Source organism: Cervus elaphus, chromosome 11, assembly GCF_910594005.1.
Source record: "Cervus elaphus chromosome 11, mCerEla1.1, whole genome shotgun sequence".
Classification (NCBI taxonomy): domain Eukaryota; kingdom Metazoa; phylum Chordata; class Mammalia; order Artiodactyla; family Cervidae; genus Cervus; species Cervus elaphus.
The window spans coordinates 92,514,442-92,535,340 of record NC_057825.1 but is presented as its reverse complement, the minus strand read 5'-3'; the positions used below and the strand labels follow the sequence as shown (position 1 = coordinate 92,535,340).

The window sequence follows — 20,899 nt, the reverse complement described above, 5'->3', positions numbered from 1 at the left end:
TGCCAGAGCTCTGAGACCCTGGGTATCAAGAATACTGTTCGGGAGTTGGAGTTAATCATCTGTTTATCACTTTGCAATAATCTGGGGTGGTTGGTTTCAGATCTGGTGTGGGGCAGTAGTTTCCCTATGCTGCTGCCCACCCCCACCTCCTTTCTTGCAGCTGGGTGGGGTCACTTTGCTGAGCTCTGGGCTTCTGGCTAATGCAATATTCATGGCCCTGACACCTGAGCCCTCTGCCCTGGGGATGGGAAGTGCTGCAGGAATTGATCCTGGGGAGGGGGTGGGGGTGGGGCACAAGGCCGCACTGTGCTCCCTTGGGGGCCTGGTCTCCCCCTGCTGGTTTCGTATCACTCACGTCCAGGCTTGTATCATCGTTCTTGTCACGTGGTATTTCTCTGGAGTCCTGTACGGAATCTAGCACTCAAAGGAAGGGGCTGACCTGGGAAAGTCCTTGGGAGTGGTGGGTGGGCGGGGCTCTGGGCTGGAGTGGGAGAGGTGGTTGTGGGTGGACTCCTCTCTGGTCTCTGGAGACCTTCTCTACTAGCTGCTGGCTTCGGTCTCCTGGGGCTCAACCTGGAAGACGGGGACAGAGCTTCCAGGGTGTCCGAAGGGGTGAGGCCTACAAGGGTAGGGCAAGAGTGGGAGAAGGAGCCAGTGGGAACTAGGAGTCCTGAGCTCCTGGAGCAGGATCGAGGCGCTTCACTGGAAGGAGGGACGGGCCGGGCTGGGAGGAGGGACGGGCCGGGCTGGGAGGAGGGACCGGGCTGCTGACTGCAGCCTCATGTCTGTCGCTTGTGCTCTCATTGCTGTCCCCTCTGCTGTCTGTCTCTCTGCCGTCACCCTTTCTTTCCTGACTACTCCTCCTCTGGCTGCTGTTGCCTGTCCAGACTACAACTCGGCGGCCCAAGGTGAGGAAGAAACAGGCCTCTGTACAAGCCACTGCTGAGTGGACACAGATACCTTAGGCATGTGCGTGCATGTGGGCATTTGTGTGAGCAAGTGTAAGTTGGTCACAGTGTGTCCTGGGTTCTCTTAAGAGGAGTGGGGGTGCTGAGGGTGATGACAGGCCCCTCCTGGGAAGGCGACTTCCAGCTATTAGGAGCATGTCTGAGCCGGTAGCTTGAGTGTAGAAGAGAAACGAGAGTGGTTGTGGTTAATCAAGGCAGACTTTCTTGAAGAAGGGCATCTTCTTCCAGCTGCTTTTGACCGGCTTTGGGAGGGTGTGTGTGTGTGTGTTGTTGGGGAAGGGGCGGAGAATTAGAAGAAACGTGAGAAAGAACTTGGAATGTAAATGTCAGGGGCTGCGGAGGTGGGTGTGACTGTGAAAGGCCTTGGGTGGGGGCGTCCGTGGATAGCGTGTGGTCTCTGGGCGTCAGCCCACTGGGAGGGCTTCGGGCTCAGCGCTACAGGGAGGAGAACGGGGCAGGCCTGTCTGCTGTAGCACCTCAGCTCCGCAGGGACCCGGGTACTGTCGCCTGATTAGAGCCCCTCTGTCTTGGAGGAAGGAGGTGACAGATGGGTTGGCAGTACTGACCTTGTTTCAGAGGAGAGCCAAGGATTGCAACTTTCACCCTGGCCCTTTTACTTGCAGGATCCCCTGAAATAGACCAGGGGGAGGAGGATGAGCTTGACGGTTTATCAAAGTGTAGAACCCAGGACCCCTAGTTTTAGCCCAGCCTTCTCTGGGAACATGAAAATTAGAGATCAGTCTGTTCTTTCTCTCTGGGAATGACACTGAGGCGCTTTTTCCCTCTGGGGGGGAGGTGGGTACAGGCTCAGAGCAACAGTAGCATTGGGAGTATTAAGAAATTGCTACAATGATTACAAGTGGGTCACAAAAGAAATGATCAGGGGAGTGAGGGCTTCTGCCCTAGCAGGGTAGTGCTAGAGCTTGGAGGAATGTGGGGTCAGTGCTAAGGGAGGAGTTCCTTGTAATCTTATGTCTTTTTCCGTCCCTCCCTCTCCTGCCATCCCCCCCCACCCCCCCAAATCCCGCCCGGCCCTTTGTCACTGCCTCTGACTGTGTCACTTTCCCTCTGCCCTTCACTGTTTCTCTGTTCTCATTGTCCTGTGATACTCTCTGCCTTTTTCCTTCTCTGTCACTTCTTTCACCGTATTCTCGTATTCTGTCTCACTCTCTTTTACCACCCCTGTCCCCTACACTTTTTCTGGTCTGCCCCTGCCCTCTCGGAATAGCCCACCCGCCCAGCCAGCACTGGGGTGGCCGGGGCCAGTGGCTCCCTGGGCCCCTCCGGCTCAGCGTCAGCAGGTGAGCTGAGCAGCAGTGAGCCCAGCACCCCAGCTCAGACTCCGCTGGCAGCGCCCATCATCCCCACGCCGGCCCTCACCTCTCCTGGAGCAGCACTCCCACTTCCTTCCCCCTCTAAGGTAAGGTCTGGGGTTGGAGCAAAGAAGAATCAAGATACAAAGGGCCTGTGACCCCTGACAGGGTCTTAGACGTTTCCCCGGGTTGGGGGAGACCCAGAACCTTGGATAAGGAGGGTGGGGTCTCAGCATATAAGTATCCCATTATGACTAAGCCACCCTTTCCCCTCTGCCCTTCTTCCACACTTCCCCCACGTGGACTGGGCTCTTCACAGATATTTGTATGCCACTTGCTTTGGCCCTGGACCTGGAGTGACATCCGCACACATTGCTGTCCTTCCTCTCCAGCTCAGTCTCGGTGGGGGAAAGCGGGGAGGCGGTGCCCGGACTGAAGGGTCTCTCCTTTGCAGGAAGAGGAGGGGCTGAGGGCCCAGGTGCGGGACCTGGAGGAGAAGCTGGAGACCCTGCGGCTGAAACGTGCGGAAGACAAGGCGAAACTGAAGGAGCTGGAGAAGCACAAGATCCAGCTGGAGCAGGTGCAGGAATGGAAAAGCAAGATGCAGGAGCAGCAGGCGGACCTGCAGCGGCGCCTCAAGGAGGCTCGCAAGGTGCGGCTTGCGGCGGGCAGGGTCTGGGGGCCACGGGGCCCGAGGACGTGCAGGCAGCTGGGACGGGGGCTGGACTGTCCTGTGGAAAGGGGTGTGCGGGGCATCTCTGTGAGTGTACCCCCAACCCCCACTTCTCTTCAGGAAGCCAAGGAGGCCCTGGAGGCAAAGGAACGCTACATGGAGGAGATGGCTGACACTGCTGATGCCATCGAGATGGCCACTCTGGACAAGGAGATGGCCGAAGAGCGGGCTGAGTCCCTACAGCAGGAGGCCGAGGTGCTGAGGGAACGTGTGGAAGAGCTCACTACTGACTTGGAAATCCTCAAAGCCGAGATTGAAGAGAAGGGTAAGGGGCCAGGAGCTGCTGGGGGCCAAATGATGGGGGTGGAACCCTGTCTGAAAGTGTTCTTGGTCTTCCCCAGGCTCAGATGGTGCTGCATCCAGTTATCAGCTCAAGCAGCTTGAGGAGCAGAATGCCCGCTTAAAGGATGCCCTGGTGAGGTAGGGGCCTCTCATTGCCAGTTTCACTCTCCTGTCTCCAGATCTGCACCTGACTCTTGACACACAGTCTTTCTCCTTCTCTCTTGCCATTTTCCCACAGAATGCGGGACCTTTCTTCCTCAGAGAAGCAGGAGCACGTGAAACTCCAGAAGCTCATGGAAAAGAAGAACCAAGAGCTGGAAGTTGTGAGGCAACAGCGGGAGCGTCTGCAGGAGGAGCTGAGCCAGGCAGAGCGCACCATTGACGAGCTCAAGGAGCAGGTGCGGGCAGCCCCGCCCCTGGCACAGAGCACCGCGCTGCACACCTTCCGGTGTCTCTTCTGTCTCAGTGCCTTTCAGTCCTTCTCCTTGTTCCCTCTGTCTGACACAGGTCGATGCTGCTCTGGGGGCGGAGGAGATGGTGGAGACGCTGACAGACCGGAACCTGGATCTGGAAGAGAAAGTGCGAAAATTGAAGGAAACGGTGGGGGACTTGGTAAGAGAAGAGCAGACTCCTGACTCACGCCCTTGATGGAGGGTATTTGGAAGAGACTTGCCGTGAGAAGGATTGACGTGCTCCCTGATCTTTGAGTAGGGTGTGTAGTGAGTGAACACGCCCTGGCCCGGTACCCTGACTCTGACTTTTCTTTGCCCCATCTCCTTTGTGGTCTCCCAGGAAGCAATAAATGAAATGAACGATGAACTGCAGGAGAACGCACGTGAGACAGAACTGGAGCTGCGGGAGCAGCTAGATATGGCCGGTGCACAGGTCCGGGATGCCCAGAAGCGTGTGGAAGCAGCCCAGGAGACCGTCGCAGACTATCAGCAAACCATCAAGAAGTACCGCCAGCTGACCGCCCACCTGCAGGTGATTGAACACCCACTGCTCTCCGCCCACAGTCACCCCAGGGCTTCCCCCAAGACTCAGCTGTGTCTTGTCTTCATCCTTGCTCCCAGGATGTGAATCGGGCTCTGACAAACCAGCAGGAAGCGTCTGTGGAAAGGCAGCAGCAGCCACCTCCTGAGACTTTTGACTTCAAGATCAAGTTTGCCGAGACTAAGGCTCATGCTAAGGTCAGGAAAGTGGGTGAGCTGGAGAGGGGTGTGTGTTGGAGACCCCAGCCTGGGTGTGGCCATGGGCTGATGTGCTGTGGGGTTCTGGCCTTCAGGTTACTGGAGTTGGGAGTGCTTTGTGGGGTGGTTTGGGAGACTCCTGGCCTGGGCCTGTCCCAGAAGCAGGAGACACATTGGAACGTGGCGTGGAGGTTAGGAGGTTCTCCGCGGCCTAGCTGAGAACCCGCCTCCCTGTCTACCTCACAGGCAATTGAAATGGAATTGAGGCAGATGGAGGTGGCCCAGGCCAACCGGCACATGTCCCTGTTGACAGCCTTCATGCCCGACAGTTTCCTTCGGCCAGGTGGGGACCATGACTGCGTTCTGGTGCTGCTGCTCATGCCTCGTCTCATTTGCAAGGTACGGTCTGTCAGCCACGTTCCCAGCAGGGGTCTGCTGAGCTTGCCTTGAGCCAGGCATTGGGGATGCCAAGTGAAGATGGCGGTCATTGTCCTTGCTCTCAGGGTTTATGGTGAATAGGAACACAGAATCACAGACAGATGTATGTTACAGATGACATTTTATGAAGGGGAGATGCAGGTTGTGAAGTGGAGGTAGTGTCTGGGAGAGAGCATGGCTGGGGAGCTGATGGAGATAGTGGGATATTACTGAAGGAATAACATTTGAGGTGAGACCCAGAAGATGACTAGGAGTTAGTGGGGGGATAACTGTCAGGATCGCATTCTAGTTGGAAAGGTAGCAGGCGCAGCAGCTTTAAGGTGGGAAAGAGCTGGTCCCACTGGTCCTCCTGCCCTTTCAGCCCCACATCCAAATCTTCATCAGCACCAGCAATCACATCACTCTTTCCCCACGTGCGGCTCCCTGCCCATCTAAGAGCTGTTTCTGCTTTCTCTCCCATGTGTTCGTGCCCCCCACATAGTTGCTCAGCTCTCTGTACTCCTGAGTCTGTGTTCTCCATCCTCTGCTCTGAGCCCCATGTCTCCGGTGCTTCTTCCCACAGGCAGAGCTAATCCGGAAGCAGGCCCAGGAAAAGTTTGAACTAAGTGAGAGCTGTTCAGAGCGTCCAGGACTTCGAGGAGCTGCGGGGGAGCAGCTCAGCTTTGCTGCTGGGCTGGTGTATTCACTGAGCCTGCTGCAGGCCACACTACATCGTTACGAGCAGTAAGTGATCCCTGACCCCCACTGCAGGGCCGTGGGTCCCGGATCGGCTGGAGCTGAGACCGCCTTGTAGACTCTGGCCTCACGGGCCCTCCTCTGGTCTCCAGCGCCCTCTCCCAGTGCAGTGTGGACGTGTATAAGAAGGTGGGCAGCCTCTACCCTGAGATGAGTGCCCACGAACGCTCCTTGGACTTCCTCATCGAGCTGCTGCACAAGGATCAGCTGGATGAGACTGTCAACGTAGAGCCTCTCACCAAGGCCATCAAGTACTACCAGGTCTGGGGCGAGAATTGAGGCTTAGCCCAGGAGGAGGGAGGGTTTCTTCTGGGGCTGCTGCCAGTGTGGCCAAGGTCGTATGTCCTAGGCTGAAGACTTGAAACTCTTAGATGAACTCACCTTAGGATGCAGGTCCTTGAGGGTTTTGGATTCTTTCATACCTCTGGAGTCCCATGATGACTGGGGCTCAAACTGCAGTTTGGGAAGAATGCTCCGTTCTTCCAAGGCCTAAAGACTGTTCATTTGCCATCCCTCCTCAGCATCTATACAGCATCCACCTTGCTGAACAACCTGAGGACAGTACCATGCAGCTGGCTGACCACATTAAGGTGAGGTGTTTGGGCCAATGGTTGAGCCCCTTGTAGAGATCAGAAATGAAAGACATCAGATCACACCCTCAAAGGGTGGAGCAGGCTCACTAAGGCCAGATCAGGGAAGCCAGAGAGCTCCTGGATGGGGTCAGCCAAGGGTGGAGACTTCTTTAGAGATGTTAATGGGGCAGAAGGGCCCCTGCTGGAGACTGACAGCTGCCTGCTTCTGTCTTCACAGTTTACCCAGAGTGCCCTGGACTGCATGAGTGTGGAGGTGGGACGGCTACGGGCCTTCTTGCAGGTGAGAGCACAACCAGATCTGTTGGAGTTCCTCTTCCTTCGTAGTCCTCACCTCCTCGCCCCCAGCCCTAATTCTGACTTGGCTTCCCGTCTGTCTCCTGTTCTGAGTAGGGTGGGCAGGAGGCTTCAGATATTGCCCTCCTGCTCCGGGACCTGGAAACTTCGTGCAGTGATACCCGCCAGTTCTGCAAGAAGATCCGGCGGCGGATGCCAGGGACGGATGCGCCTGGGATCCCGGCCGCACTGGCCTTTGGACCACAGGTTTAGGGCTGTGAAGGGGGACGGGAAGGGAACTGTGAGCAGAACCAGGAGGGGCGCAGCGTGTCGAGATCTGGATCCGGTCAGGGGACAGGGATGGTTTTGAGGTAGCTGGGCGCTGTGGTTGAGCCCAGAGTGGGCTCCTGACTCCGGCCCGCCGCACAGGTATCCGACACACTCCTCGACTGCAGAAAACACTTGACGTGGGTGGTGGCGGTGCTCCAGGAGGTGGCAGCAGCTGCTGCCCAGCTCATTGCCCCGCTGGCAGAGAACGAGGGACTGCCTGTGGCTGCCTTGGAGGAGCTGGCTTTCAAAGCAAGCGAGCAGGTGGGCCGGGTTGGCTGGGCGGAAGGTGGTGATGGGAGAGTCAGGTGGCTGGCGTGGGGTCTTCACTGCTGCCGTTGACACCTGCAGATCTACGGGGCCCCCTCCAGCGACCCCCACGAGCGTCTGCGCCAGTCGTGCAGGCTCCTCATCAGCACGATGAACAAGCTGGCCACGGCCATGCAGGAGGGGGAGTACGATGCCGAGCGGCCCCCTAGCAAGGTGGGCAACTCCCGGGGGGCCTGCGGGAGCCAGGAGGAGCGGGACTTGGGGAGAGCGGCTGCTCCTCGTGGGAGGGCTGGGAGGCAGGAATTTGGGGGGCACTTCCTCTTGTTTAAAAGGCAAGGGGGAAGATTTTCTGTTTGGCTGGATCCCTCTGAAAGGAGAGCGCTGTTAACCTTGCCCTCTGCCCCTTAGCCTCCCCCAGTTGAGCTGCGGGCTGCGGCTCTTCGTGCAGAGATCACAGATGCTGAAGGCCTGGGTTTGAAGCTTGAGGATCGAGAGACAGTTATTAAAGAGCTGAAGAAGTCACTGAAAATCAAGGTGAGGATAGGGGAGGCTCAGGATCTGAGAGGCCAGGAAGTAGCGGGGGGCACAGGGAGGCAGTGAGTGTTGATTGTAACTGAGAGGGGTTGAGGACTGAGGGGAGGAAGTGGCAGCTGCGATCAGTGGGAGTTCTTGTGGGAGCTTGCTGTCTCATGGTCTGTCCCAGGGCTCGGGTTGGGGGTGGTCATGGGAAGTGTAAGGCAGCTGGACACGCTCCATCCTCGTCCAGGGGGAAGAGCTCAGTGAGGCCAATGTGCGGCTGAGCCTCCTGGAGAAGAAGCTGGACAGTGCTGCCAAGGATGCAGATGAGCGCATTGAGAAAGTCCAGACTCGGCTGGAGGAGACCCAGACGCTGCTGCGGAAGAAGGAGAAGTCAGGCACCTCCCTGGTCCCTGTTCACTCCACCCTCCCTCCTGCGAGCAGCTCCCTGCCTCCTAACCCAGGCCCTCTTGGAGTGAGCCTCCCCAGGGGGACAGAGGCCATCTCCTTCCCAGCTGACAGCGCCATTGTCTCATCCCAATATGAGCCTCTTCCGCCCCTGGCTCCTGGCCGGCAGGGCTGCCCTCAGGACCTGTCAGGACTGAGAAACGGGGGCAGGGCCCTGGGGGAAGGGACACTGCCCATGCCCAGGTTCTCTTTCACAGAGAGTTTGAGGAGACCATGGATGCACTTCAGGCCGACATCGACCAGCTGGAGGCAGAGAAGGCCGAGTTAAAGCAGCGATTGAACAGCCAGTCCAAGCGCACAATTGAGGGGCTCCGGGGGCCCCCTCCCTCGGGTATTGCCACGCTGGTCTCTGGCATTGCTGGGGGTGAGTGCCGTGGAGCAGGCAGCACCAGCCCAGAGGAGATTGAATGTCCCCACTCCTGTCCTTGGCCTCCGTTTGACTTTTCTGCCCCGCCCCCACTGCCCACAGCTGGATGTTCAGCCAGGAACACGCTTGCCCAGTTTCACTCTGTGGCAGCTTTCACCAGGTTTTTACTTCTGAAGATACGTGCAGAGTTCCTTTTACCAAGGTGGGGCAGTGGGGCCTTACCAAGGTGTCAGTGAAACTCAGAATTCCAGTAGCCGTCCCTCCTGGGTCTGCCGTCTGGCCTTTCTGTCCCAGCCCTGTATTCCAGAAGGCCGTCAGCCTGCAGCAGACCGGGGTGTCTGCTGTGGTGTCCGTTTGTGGCTGCTCTGCCCTTGATTCCTCCTCTGCGGGGGCACCGCGTTCTCTGCAGAGTTCACATCGCTTCACCCTATAGTGTGGTTCTCTCCTCCAGTGCTGAATGCTCCCAGTTACACTTGGGGCTTATGTTCTGACCTTTGCCTGGTCTCTTAGTGTGGTCAGGGCTCCTTACCTGGAGTTTTTCTGGCTTCCAGACCTAGTCTCCCCAGTTTCCTGACCAAGGAGGTGGCCAGTGCTATCTTGGTTCTCGTCTACTATGTAGTATGTTTTTTTCCTCTCTTTAGTTTCTTACTTCTCCTTCTCACCTCCAGAAGACAAACTCCTTGAAATGGAATTAAACCTGCAGGAACTCTAGAACTCCCCTGCTGTGCTTGTCTTGTCAGTTGGCCTCACCTAGGGTCTTGTCCTAGTCAAAGCCCCCATCACTGGTGCTGCTTGACTCTGAAAAGTGACCAAGTATTTTCTTGTCTTTAGACTCCTGTGAGTCAGATGGTTTCTTGGGAGGGGACAGAATTACTACATTGTGTTGTTTTAGCATAGGCTTTTTTTTTCTTCAGTTGCACTGGGTCTTTGTAGCGATGGACAGGCTTCTCTAGTTGTGGTGTGTAGGTTCAATAGCCTTGCAGCATGTGGGATCTTTGTTCTTTGACAAGGAATTAAACATGCATTTCCTGCATTGGAAGGCAGATTCTTAACCACTGGACCACCAGGGGAATCCTAGCATAGGCTCTTTAAACAGATACTGGTTCTTTTTTTTTTTTTTTTTAATAATTTTACTTATTTATTTTCAGCTCTGCTGGGTCTTCGTTGCTGCACAGAGTCTCTCTAGTGAGCGGGAGCTACTTTTCGTTGCAGTGCACAGCTTCTCACTGCAGTGGCTTCTCTTGTTGCGCAGCATGGGCTGTAGGGCGCGCGGGCTTCACTGTTTGCAACACGTGGGCTCAGTAGTTGCATTTCCCAGGCTCCAGAGCACAGACCGGTTGTTGTGGCACACGGGCTTAGCTGCTCTGCAGCATGTGGGATCTTCCCAGACCAGGGATCGAACCCGTGTCTCCTGCATTGGCAGGTGGATTCTTTGTCACTGAGCCACCAGGGAAGCCCCAAATATCGGTTTTTAATTTCTGAAACTTTGCACCAAAAATGGGTGACTTTTGTCTCAGAGCAATGGGTAACCTGAAGAAATGGGTATGTGTCTTCATGCTCAGTTAAGTTTTGCTGGTGGGGAGCTCTAGGGTGCAGACATATCAGGGTCTCAGGAGCGGCCCATCTGCCCTTCTGGGAGATAGAGTGTGGGGCAGGGAGGCAGGAACAGCCTAGGGCCGCAGGTGTTTCCTCCAGCGCACACTGCTGCTGCCACTCTTCCTCACATGTTGCAGCTTGTATCGTGGCCTGACTTCCCTTCTCTATCTTTCTTTCACACATATTTGCTCTTTCCCCAAACGTAAAGGCAGGATCTTGTTAGAGGAGGTATGGTGATCAGGAAAAATGTTTTCTTGCATGACCAGGATTCTTCTGGTGTGTCCCCCTCACCACCATACCATCTAATTCCTCTCTCCTCTTTTCCTGCTCCCCCATGGGCTGTCCTGAGCGCAGAAGAACAGCAGCGAGGTAGAGCGCCAACCTGCTGGGGGCGTTGGCGGGGTTGGTGGGGATTGGGGCTGGGGGAGCAGGGCGAGACTGCCCCCTTGGGAGCAATCAAGACTGGAGGTAGCAGGGGATAAGGAAGGGGGATGGGTAGGAATGGAACCCATCTTCAACCCTTCCCACCTGGGACTCATGACGTTTGTTGTGGTTCCCATAGGAGGTGCTCCTGGGCAGCCTCCGGGGTCTGTGCCTGGCCCAGGGCTGGTGAAGGACTCGCCCCTGCTGCTTCAGCAGATCTCGGCCATGAGGCTGCACATCTCCCAGCTGCAGCATGAGAACAACATCCTCAAGGTGAGGAGGTCACAGAGAGGGTAGACGTAACTGCTTCATTGATGATAGACGGTAGGGCTTTCTGTCACTTCTTACTGCCACTCTTCTTCCCGCTTCGCTCACAGGGGGCCAAGATGAAGGCATCCTTAGCAGCCCTGCCCCCTCTGCACGTGGCCAAACTCTCTCTCCCGCCCCACGAGGGCCCTGGCAGTGAGCTTGCTGCTGGAGCGCTGTATCGTAAGACCAACCAGCTGCTGGAGACGTTGAATCAGTTGAGCGCACGCACCCACGTGGTGGACATCACTCGCTCCAACCCTGGTATGGACGTACCAACTCCTGAGATGAAAACCACAGCCCCTCCCCTTGCCTCATATAGTCCCTGCCTAGGCACTTCCCACACCAGAGAGGCTCTTCCTAGCCCTGTTCTTTGATCTCCGTGTTCAGTTTGCTTGAGGCAGGCAGCTGGACTGGATGAAGCATCACTAGTCCAGCTGCCTGCCTGCGCCTTGGCGGGCCTCACTAGCCTTCTCTCCCCGCAGCTGCCAAGAGCCCCTCGGCCCAGCTCCTGGAGCAGGTGGCTCAGCTCAAGTCCCTAAGCGACACCATTGAGAAGCTCAAGGTTAGTTTAGACCTGCCTTTTCTCGCCCAGGAGTGCCCACTTCAGAGCATTCTGTGCTGGAGGCCCTAGCATGGTCATTTCCCCCAGGACCCCCAGGGTTCCTGGGATCCAGCCCTGCGCTAGGTGACATGTAGCAAAGGAGGAGGGAGGGAAGACGGGGTTCTTGCCTTGGGAGTTCACTCCCACACAGATCCTCTCAATAGGAAAGAGAGTCTTACCAACAAAATGGGTTGAGCTAGGGTCATCTTTAGTGTAGTGCAGCTTCTGTCAGAGCTGAGATCACTGCAGAGTAGAATGGTTGAGAATGGCTTCCCAGAAGTTACAGAATCTGAGCTGAACCCTGAGGGACAAATATCTATAAAGTAAGGATGTTGGGTAGGGGTGGGATTGGAGTTGAGAGCAGAGGTATGGTGATAAAAGAGGACTGGATCCCTGTCCTTGGTATTAGTATTCCTGTGAAGCCAAGGAGATACTGGGCTAACCTGTGGAGGGTCCCCTAAATGACTCCTGTTCCTCCCATCTGCCAGGATGAGGTTCTTAAGGAGACTGTATCTCAGCGCCCTGGAGCCACAGTCCCCACTGACTTTGCCACCTTCCCTTCATCAGCCTTCCTCAGGGTAAGAGGGAGCGTGGGGAGGGGGGGTGGGCAGTGTGGAAGGCTCAGATGAGTCCTTCCCCTCTCCTCCAGAATTTGAAGAGGCTTCTGAGGGCCTCAGGTCCAACGACTGAACTTCTTGAGTCATCTGGCCAAGTTTTAACTTGCAAGTAACTTAACAGTGCTTGCAGTGCTTTCCGAAATGCCAGTATTTTAGCAGTTAAACATCATCTGTGATTTCTGACACCAGGAGAGACTCAAAACTCCCTTGTCAGTCTGTGTGCCTCAGTTCTGGTTTGGAAGATGTGGTCATTGTAGCCTAGGAGCCTCAAAGCCTCCGCCTCCCAGGGTTTCAGTGCCCAGGGACCATGTCGGCGGCACCCAGCTGAAGTGAGCCCCTGACCTGGCGGCCGCTCTCCCTTCCCAATTCCCAGGCCAAGGAAGAGCAGCAGGATGACACTGTGTACATGGGCAAAGTGACCTTCTCATGCGCGGCTGGCCTCGGGCAGCGACACCGGCTGGTGCTCACCCAGGAGCAGCTGCACCAGCTTCACGATCGCCTCATCTCCTAAATGCTTCTTCCCTCACTGCCCGCTGCCGCCCGCAGCCCTCCTGGAGCCGCTCCTCCTGCTGCGTAGCCACCAGGCGGCCCCGGGGAGAGCCGCGTGTGTAAGCTCTTCCTGCCCTGCTCGGCGTCACGCCCCCCCTCGGAGCCCCGCCCCTGCCCCTTGATCTGGGTTCCCCTGGCTCCCGCCCCTGGCCTCTGCCAGAGTTCGCTGTTCAGTGGCTCCCTTCTTCCCGAGGAGCTTCAGGGGCTCTAGGGGGTAGGTAGGTTGAGACCCCGCAACCACAGGTTGAATGAGGTCTCTTCGACTGAGGACTTCACTCCTTGATTAAAGCCGCTTCTGCTTCAGTATTGTCTGTGTGATGTTGGGAGTGGGAATTGGGCCACTTGACTCAGAGCAGGGGTAGAGCAGAAGGGATGCTGAGAAGGCTCTGGCTGTGCCAGATTTGAAGACCTCCCTCTTTCGTGACCAGTGGAATGCTCTGTCTGTCAAATTTGTGTGCAGTTAAGTTTCTCTGAGCAGGGGGAAAGGGCTCGACCAAGGGCTTGGCTCCTGAGTTCCTCTTATGGAGTTAGGAGGCTGGGGAGTATGTCGCCTCTGTGGCCCGGCCTCTGTTTTCTGGATCTTTCACTGCTCTTCAGGCCAGCAGTGTTTAGAGCTTGCCTAATGGTATGATTGCCACTCCAGTCAACTTTCTGAGGTGCTGGCAGTCTCCCTGTAAGATCTGACGTCTCTCAGAGGGAACATTTACTAAGCAACGGAAGACCAAAGTCATGGACTGGTAAGAAAGGATAGATGTCACTAAAGCAGCTCCCAAATCCCACTACAGATTAAGATCACCTGGGGAGTTCCTTTGAAAAAGTTTGCACATTTCTGGGCTTTGGCTCAGGTGGTGCTAGTGGTAAAGAACCTGCATGCCAATGCAGGAGATGTAAGAGACGTGGGTTCGATCCTTGGGTTGGGAAGATCCCCTGGAGGAGAAAATGGCTACCCACTCCAGTATTCTTGCCTGGAGAACCCCATGGACAGAGGAACCTGGCAGGCTATATAGTCCATAGGGTTTTATAGAGTCGGACTGAAGCGACTTAGCACGCATGGGCTTTGGCTCAGATTTGGGGCCCGTTGTGCCAATGAGCAGTGCCTGGGCGTTTCAGAGCTTAGCCCCAGTTTAGTTCAGTTTCTTGATACTCTTTTTTTTTTTTTTGGCTGCGTTGCACACTCCCTGTAGTGGAAGCACAGCCCCCTAGCCAGTGGACTGCCAGGGAATTCCCTCCGATTCCCTTTATTCCCTCCTTGGGGACGTCCTGCCCAGGCTGCCGGAGGTCTCGGATCCAGATGGGTGGAGACACCCTTGGTGCTGAGGAGCAGCTCCAGCTGCTGTCATGTCCTCTGCCTTGTGGGAGAGGATCACACAGGACGGGGGGGCTCCAGGCGGGCACGTCCCCAGTTGACGCACCCTCTGGGAAGGTCCGTGGAATACCGTGTTTGATACCTGCTCTGGACCTTAGCTTCTTTCTACTGGGGTTCAAGAGAAAATGATTCGCGTGACTTTCCTCAATACTCTCAAGGATTACATGTAGCTGATACCATTCTAGATGCATCAAGAACAATTCTTTATATACAAGGGATACCTTAGGGTGTTCGGGCTTAATTCTTCTAGATCCGATTGAAAGGGTGGCTGTGTTTTGATATCACAGAGTTTTTACCTCACCTCTCCACACTGGGCTGCCCTAGTGCTGAGGAAATTGCAGACCACACTGTTTTTCCCTGGGATTGGATTGTGTTCCTGTCCTGTCAACCTAATTGGCTGACCTGCCTTCCCCTCGGTGGTTAAGATTCCAAGGGCCATGACTAGGCAACTCCTGGGGGCGTGAGAAGAGGACGGGTCTTTCTTGTTCTGTTCTTTTTCCTTGGAGGTGGCTCCTCACCGTTACTGCTCCCCGAATGCCACACTTAGATTTATTCAGTTGCCGTGTGAACCTGTGTCTAAAATGGAAATCACCTTCTGTGTGTCCTGTGTACGGCAAGGCACACACCAGGCCTGATGTCCTTTCCCCGCTCCTGAGCTAATTTAGTTTTTCAGTTCAGTTCAGCTCCTCCTTCATTACCGTCCCTCAGATCTGTTCACTTCCCCCCCACCCCATACGGCTCACTTGGTGTGTGGTTTTTTGCTGTGGGTATTTCAGCAGTCTTTAGAGTGGTCATCCTACCTCCATTGCCTCTCTCTCAGTTCTCACAGATGCCCGAGGGACACCTTTCCAAAATACACCCTGGGCCATGTCCTTCTCTGTTTAAATCCTGAAATGGTTTTTCCAAGTAGAATTTAAAAGTTAAACAGAATCCTGAAAGGGTTCCTCCGAGTGCCTAGAGGTTAGCATGGCACACGTCCGGGACTTGGCGCCTGCCCACTTCTCCTGCCTCTTCTGCGCCTTCGGGTCAAGCATCAGTGTCTCCCTGCACCTGCTCTGCCACCCTGTGATTGCTCAGCCTCTTCCCACTGCCCAGAATGCCCGTTACCCCCTTTCTTTCTTCCCACCTCTCTGCCCCCACCCCAGCCCCTCTTAGCTGACATCCTGGTCATTTATCAAGACAGTTCTGGCTTTGCTACCTTAGAAAAATGCCAATCCCAGTAACCTCTTAGGTCTCCTCTTCTGGAGCAGCAAAAAACCTGAACCTTTTTTTTTTCAGGTGTGCTTGGATTTAGTTGCTTTGTGACATTGTCGAGATTTCTCATCTCTTGGTCTGCTTTCTCAACTGCAAAATAGAAATAACAATACCTTACAGGGCTGTGGTGAAGGCTGAAAGAGTTAATGCATGCAAGGGTGGCACGCAGCAGGCCACTTTCTCTTTTTTAGTACATGATCCTTCGGCATTCCTTTATGCCAGTGAGCTTCTCTTTCAACTAATTGTGAGTTAGCCCATCTGTCTCCCCCTTTAGCCAGACTGAGAGTTCTTTTAAAATGTCTTTCATCTCTGCCTCCCCCAAAACACAGGAGATGGGCACATGTTCGAGAAGGAGCACTGCGGTTTCATTTTAGGAATGAGTTTGAGGTGCCTGTGAGAGTGTCCTAGTAGAGATGTCCATTGTGGTTGGATCAAGCTCAGCAGAGAAGTCTGGATTGCAGATGCAGTTTGGGGAATGGGGTGGGAGTGTGTCAGTGGTGGCTGAAGGCATGATTGAGATGAGGTGTGTTGTTTCAATTCAGGTTACTTAGAACACTGAACCTGAGGCAGAGCTGAAGTGCTGGTGCTTTATTGGTAGATCCACTACCCAAGCAGTGAGGGTGAGGAAAGCTAGGCAAGGAAGGCGAAGGAAGCACAAGGCGTGTTTTAATGAGTTGGCCACTGCTTCACCAATATACAGCTGGCCTCTTGTCTGTGTGTGGTCTCTGGATAGACGATGCAGAAACACTGTGTTTGGGCTGATGGGGAGGTGGAGAGCTGACTCAGCCTCCTCTCTGCTCTGTCTCCTGTCCTTCGTTGCCCCAGGTTTGCCCCGTTGGGTGTTTGCTCCCCATCACTTGCTGGGGTTGTGTTAGTCGGCCACCAGAAAAGCCAGATACCACGCCCTGCAGCATGGCGTTCATTGCATCCAGGTCCCGAAGTGGCGAGGCGAACAGGAGGGCACTGGCCAGTAGGACGTGATCAGGGCAGAGTAAGCAGCCAGAGGCCCGGGGATCAGGTGAAGCTGCAGATCAGCTGAGAAGAGAGGCCAGGGCAGGAGGAGGGTGGAGCCCTGGGCAGTTCTGAGAGTCAACCCACAGCAGAGGCCGGGGGGTCACCTGCTAGACTAGAGGCCCCAGAGGATGTGTCACAGGGCCAGGGGAGAGAGAGGGAGAGAGCTGATAGTTCCTGGTAGCCGAGGTCAAATGTGCTTGAGTTCAGAAAGTGGCATCTGATTCTGAGATGCCTGGTGAGCTGGCCAGAGCTCCCTCTACTGATGGAAGAGAGGGAAAAGAAACCGGTCTGTGGTGGTGAGAAAGGGGAGAGAGAGCAGTGTGTGCGATACTCAGTGGTTCAAGTCGGGTGGCCAGGGGGTTAGCAGATGGCTGACGCAAGCATTGTTGTCTGCAGATGATAACGGGAGCTGCTCATGGATCCCAGGAGATTTCTGGGACCTGGGATAGGATGTGATGGTGGGCAGGGACGCTTTGTGAGGCACTCGGTGTACCAAGGATGGTGCAGAGCATGGGAACAGCCTCCTCTTATCCATCTAAACCTAGAACTGCCAGTTGTGATAGAATACAGGCTCAAATTTTGTCTCCTAGGAGCCCCTCTCTTTTGGGGGACCTTGGGCAGATTTCCAGGGTCAACATTACCTTCCCCAGTGTAGAGACAACTTAATGAAGTTATACAAGGCTTGTGTCCCAGCTCTTCCACTTACAAGCTATATGAGCTCCGGGAAGTTGCTTAACTTTCCAGCCTCAGTTTCTGTATCTATAATGTGAGGCTGATGGCACCTTCCTCAGGTGGTGTTTTTTCCTTCAGGTAACCTTTGGGGGAAGATTAAAGGAGATAACGTGTTTGACACAGGTATTCAATAAACAGTGATACTGGGGGAGGCTGATATTGGACAAATGAAAAGGAAATGAAGTACAAGCAGCCACGTTCCCAAGACATACACTTGTGACACAAATAATCGTATTTTGGGTTCCAAAGGCCAGGCAGTCCCCAGGCCCCCAGTTTTTGGCTTGTCTCCATGGGTGATTGCCATCCTCTTTCTACCATCCAGGCACTGTTTCCTCCTACTCCTAGCCAAGGCTGGGGAAGAGTTAAATGTTTGTGGTGCTCCTACCTCACCCCAGTTTGAATTTACCTTCTTCGTTTCCATCTTCTGTGCTATCCTGCAGTGAGAAGCAGGAGTGGAGGCAATACAGAGATCTGAGTCTCTGCTGGCTCACCATAGAAAATGTGCCAGGCTCCAGGCCAGTCCTGCCCTCCTCAGCCTCGAGGCTGAGCGTGAGCCAGGAGCCTGAGCGCTGCCGCACCCAGGTGCCTCCCTGGGGAGGCTTCCTAGCACTGAATACCTCGAACCCAGTGGGCCCAGATCACCGAGAGGACCTGGACTCTGAGGGCAAGCGGCCTCTCCTGCTTCCCTGCGGACGTTAACCTCCGTGCTGCCCTCTCCTCCTCTGTGTGTGTTGGGACACATGTCCATTCACTTGGGCCTTCTTCGTCTCTCCCACACGAGCCAGCTGAAGCTGGCAGTGCTGCTCCCAGGGGCAGATGGCCCCTATTGCTGAGGCGCTCAGAACTGTGGCCTGGGACGTTGGGCCTCCATCTCTCTGCAGAAGGCCGGGGAGTTTGGGAGTGAGACCTGGACTCTTCTCACTCAAGTAACTAGTGGCTGAGTAAATATGTGTCTGTCTGTCTGTGTTTTCTTACTTTTTATGGTGGGGAATTTTAGCATACAGATGAAAAGAAGTAGCGTATAGTGATCCTGTTTCCTCCATGAGGCTCTTCACTCACCTCTGCCTCCAGATTATTTTGAAGCAAGTCCCAGACAGTTTATCATTTCATCCAAAAGTATTTTAGTATCCCTAAAAGATAGAGTAGTTAAGAAAAACTACAGAAAAGGCCAGCACTCTTCTCTCAGATCATCCCACCCTCACTTTCTCCCATAGAGTCCAAAGTCTGTTCTATATGTCTGTGTTGCATTGAAACATGTATATTATCAAGGGTGAAACAGATCGCCAGGCCAGGTTGGATGCATGAGACAAGTGCTCAGGGCTGGTGCACTGGGAAGACCCAGAGGGAAGGGTTGGGGAGGGAGGTGGGAGGGGGGATCAGGATGGGGAACACATGTAAATCCATGGCTGATTCATGTCAAGGTATGACAAAAACCACTACAATATTGTAAAGTAATTAGCCTCCAACTAATAAAAATAAATGGAAAAAAAAAAGAAAAAAAAAAGAAAAGGCCAGCTCGTGGCTCCTGCTGCCTCCGTCTCTCCCCCTGCCCCTCAGGCTAATTTGCCAAAATAACCAACACAAAGGGAAAGAGGAGGGCACCCGCTACATGTTCTCTAGGCCTTTTAGAAAACATGGAGTTGTTCCTTTGGCCGCATACATGCGAATCTACAAGAAGGGTGATATTGTAGATATCAAGGGAATGGGTACTGTTCAAAAAGGAATGCCCCACAAGTGTTACCGTGGCAAAACTGGGAGAGTCTACAGTGTTACCCAGCATGCTGTTGGCATCATTGTAAACAAACAAGTTAAGGGCAAGATTCTTGCCAAGAGAATTAATGTGCGTATCGAGCATATTAAGCACCCTAAGAGCCGAGGTAGCTTCCTAAAACATGTGAAGGAAAATGATCAGAAAAAGAAGGAAGCCAAAGAGAAAGGGACTTGGGTTCAGCTGAAGCGCCAGCCTGCTCCACCCAGAGAAGCACACTTTGTGAGGACCAGTGGAAAGGAACCCGAACTGTTGGAGCCCATTCCCTATGAATTCATGGCCTAAAGGGTGTAAAAATAAAGACCTGGACTGTACAAAAAGAAAAACTACAGTACCAGTATTGCAACTAAAATAAATTTTATCAAATATCCAGTGTCCAGATTTCCCTGATTGTCTTAATAAATGTTTTATTTTATAGTATGTGTATTTGGGTAAATTTCAAGAAAAAGATAATATACAATATATATTATATAAATGCGTTTCCCTGATAACTCAGTAGGTAAAGAATCCGCCTGCAATGCCGGAGACCCCGGTTCGATTCCTGGGTCTGAAAGATCCACTGGAGAAGGGATAGGCTACCCACCCCAGTGTTCTTGGGCTTCCCTTGTGGCTCAGCTGGTAAAGAATCTGCCTGCAATGCAGGAGACCTGGGTTTGATCCCTGGGTTGGGAAGATTCCCCTGGGGAAGGGAAAGGCTACCCACTCCAGTATTCTGGCCTGGAGAATTCCATGGACGGTCCATGGGGTCATAAAGAGTCGGACACAACTGCGTGACTTTAATTTTCATATTATATAAATAGTATATGGTATACTATTTATATATAACTATATATATATTATATATATAATAGTTGTCTCTTGAGTTCCATATTCTAAATTGCTATTGTTATAGCAATATAGCATATACATATATGAATATATCTTAAACTTTATTTTCAATATGTCAACAATTCAAATATATTGAATGTTATCATCCCAGAATACAAAGAATGTAACATGGAGGAGGACTGAGAACATAGGTTCTCAATACTTAGTCACTAATGGTGGTAGAGATTTTCCTTTTAGTGTTTCCTATGTAAAAAATTAATGTAAAGATGTCCTGCCATGGCTTTGCAAGAATAGAGTTGCCAGAAGGAGAGTACAATGGAAAAAAAGAAAAAGACTCAGGGTTGTTAGGAAGAGATTGAAGATGGAAGTCAAAGAGAGAGTATGTTTTGAAACGAAATATAAGGATTTCTTTCATTCAGAGTGTTAGCATCTGTATTAACTTTGACTGCTATAACAAAATACCACAAACTGGGTTGCTTATCAACAACCAAGATTGATTTCTCACAGTTCTGGGGGCTGGAAGTCTGAGATCAGGGTGCTAGCGTGGTCAGGTTCTGAGAGAGTTCCCTTTTGGTTACAGGTGGCTGACTGTATTCTCACATGGCAGAAAGAGAGTAAGCTAGTTCTCTGGCCTTTTTTCTTGGGCTCCAAAATCACTGCAGCCATGAAATTAAAAGAGGCTGGCTCCTTGGAAGAAAAGCTATGGCAGACCCAGACAGCATGTTAAAAGCACAGACATTACTTTGTCAACAAAGGTCCATATAGTCAAAGCAATGGTTTTTTTAGTAGTTGTGTATAGATGTGAGAGTTGGACCATGAATAAGGCTGAGTGCCAAAGGATTGATGTTTTCAAATTTTGGTACTGAAGATGACTCTTGAGAGTCTGTTTGACTGCAAGGAGATCAAACCAGTCAATCATAAAGGAAACCAACCCTGAATATTCATTGGAAGGACTGATGCTGAAGCTGAAGCTCCAATACTCTGGCCACCTGATGTGAAGAGCCGACTCATTGGAAAAGACCCTGATGAAGGGAAAGATTGAGGGTAAAAGGAGAAGAGGGCAGCAGAGGATGAGATAGAAAGCATCACCACCTCAGTGGACATGAATCTGAGCCAACTCCAGGAGATCGTGAAGGACAAGGAAGCCTGGTGTGCTGCAGTCCATGGGGTTGCAAAGAGTCAGACTGAGCATCTGAACAGCAGCAAGAACTGGCCTTTTGTGTAAAGGTATTAATTGCATTCACAAGGGCTCTGCCTTTCTGACCTAATTACCTCTCAAAGCTTTACTTGGTAAAATACCATCACATTGGGAATTAGAGTTCAATAAATGAATGTGGGGGGACACAAACATTCAGTCTATAACAGCATC

The 20,899-nt window shown here is 53.2% G+C and overlaps 1 protein-coding gene across 10 annotated transcripts in view; it reads left to right on the top strand.

Moving 5' to 3' along the window:
- The window catches only part of DCTN1 (dynactin subunit 1), a 30,056-nt gene extending 17,185 nt beyond the window's left edge, over positions 1-12,871 (top strand). For 5 of the 10 annotated variants that reach the window (XM_043918422.1, XM_043918423.1, XM_043918420.1 and 2 more), the window contains 26 exons: positions 888-908; positions 2,197-2,388; positions 2,736-2,933; positions 3,075-3,279; positions 3,356-3,434; positions 3,535-3,694; positions 3,804-3,908; positions 4,089-4,280; positions 4,370-4,486; positions 4,733-4,885; positions 5,487-5,647; positions 5,752-5,920; positions 6,181-6,249; positions 6,470-6,532; positions 6,643-6,792; positions 6,955-7,116; positions 7,204-7,335; positions 7,531-7,656; positions 7,889-8,031; positions 8,304-8,470; positions 10,424-10,438; positions 10,632-10,765; positions 10,870-11,062; positions 11,284-11,363; positions 11,891-11,980; positions 12,393-12,871. In XM_043918422.1, coding sequence (XP_043774357.1) covers positions 888-908; positions 2,197-2,388; positions 2,736-2,933; positions 3,075-3,279; positions 3,356-3,434; positions 3,535-3,694; positions 3,804-3,908; positions 4,089-4,280; positions 4,370-4,486; positions 4,733-4,885; positions 5,487-5,647; positions 5,752-5,920; positions 6,181-6,249; positions 6,470-6,532; positions 6,643-6,792; positions 6,955-7,116; positions 7,204-7,335; positions 7,531-7,656; positions 7,889-8,031; positions 8,304-8,470; positions 10,424-10,438; positions 10,632-10,765; positions 10,870-11,062; positions 11,284-11,363; positions 11,891-11,980; positions 12,393-12,530 — 3,414 coding nt within the window. In that variant the 3' untranslated portion in view covers positions 12,531-12,871. The remainder of the gene's footprint in view (positions 1-887; positions 909-2,196; positions 2,389-2,735; positions 2,934-3,074; positions 3,280-3,355; positions 3,435-3,534; positions 3,695-3,803; positions 3,909-4,088; positions 4,281-4,369; positions 4,487-4,732; positions 4,886-5,486; positions 5,648-5,751; positions 5,921-6,180; positions 6,250-6,469; positions 6,533-6,642; positions 6,793-6,954; positions 7,117-7,203; positions 7,336-7,530; positions 7,657-7,888; positions 8,032-8,303; positions 8,471-10,423; positions 10,439-10,631; positions 10,766-10,869; positions 11,063-11,283; positions 11,364-11,890; positions 11,981-12,392) is intronic. The other 5 variants (XM_043918419.1, XM_043918426.1, XM_043918427.1 and 2 more) reach the window with 3 other exon arrangements.
- The last annotated feature ends 8,028 nt before the right edge of the window (positions 12,872-20,899 follow it).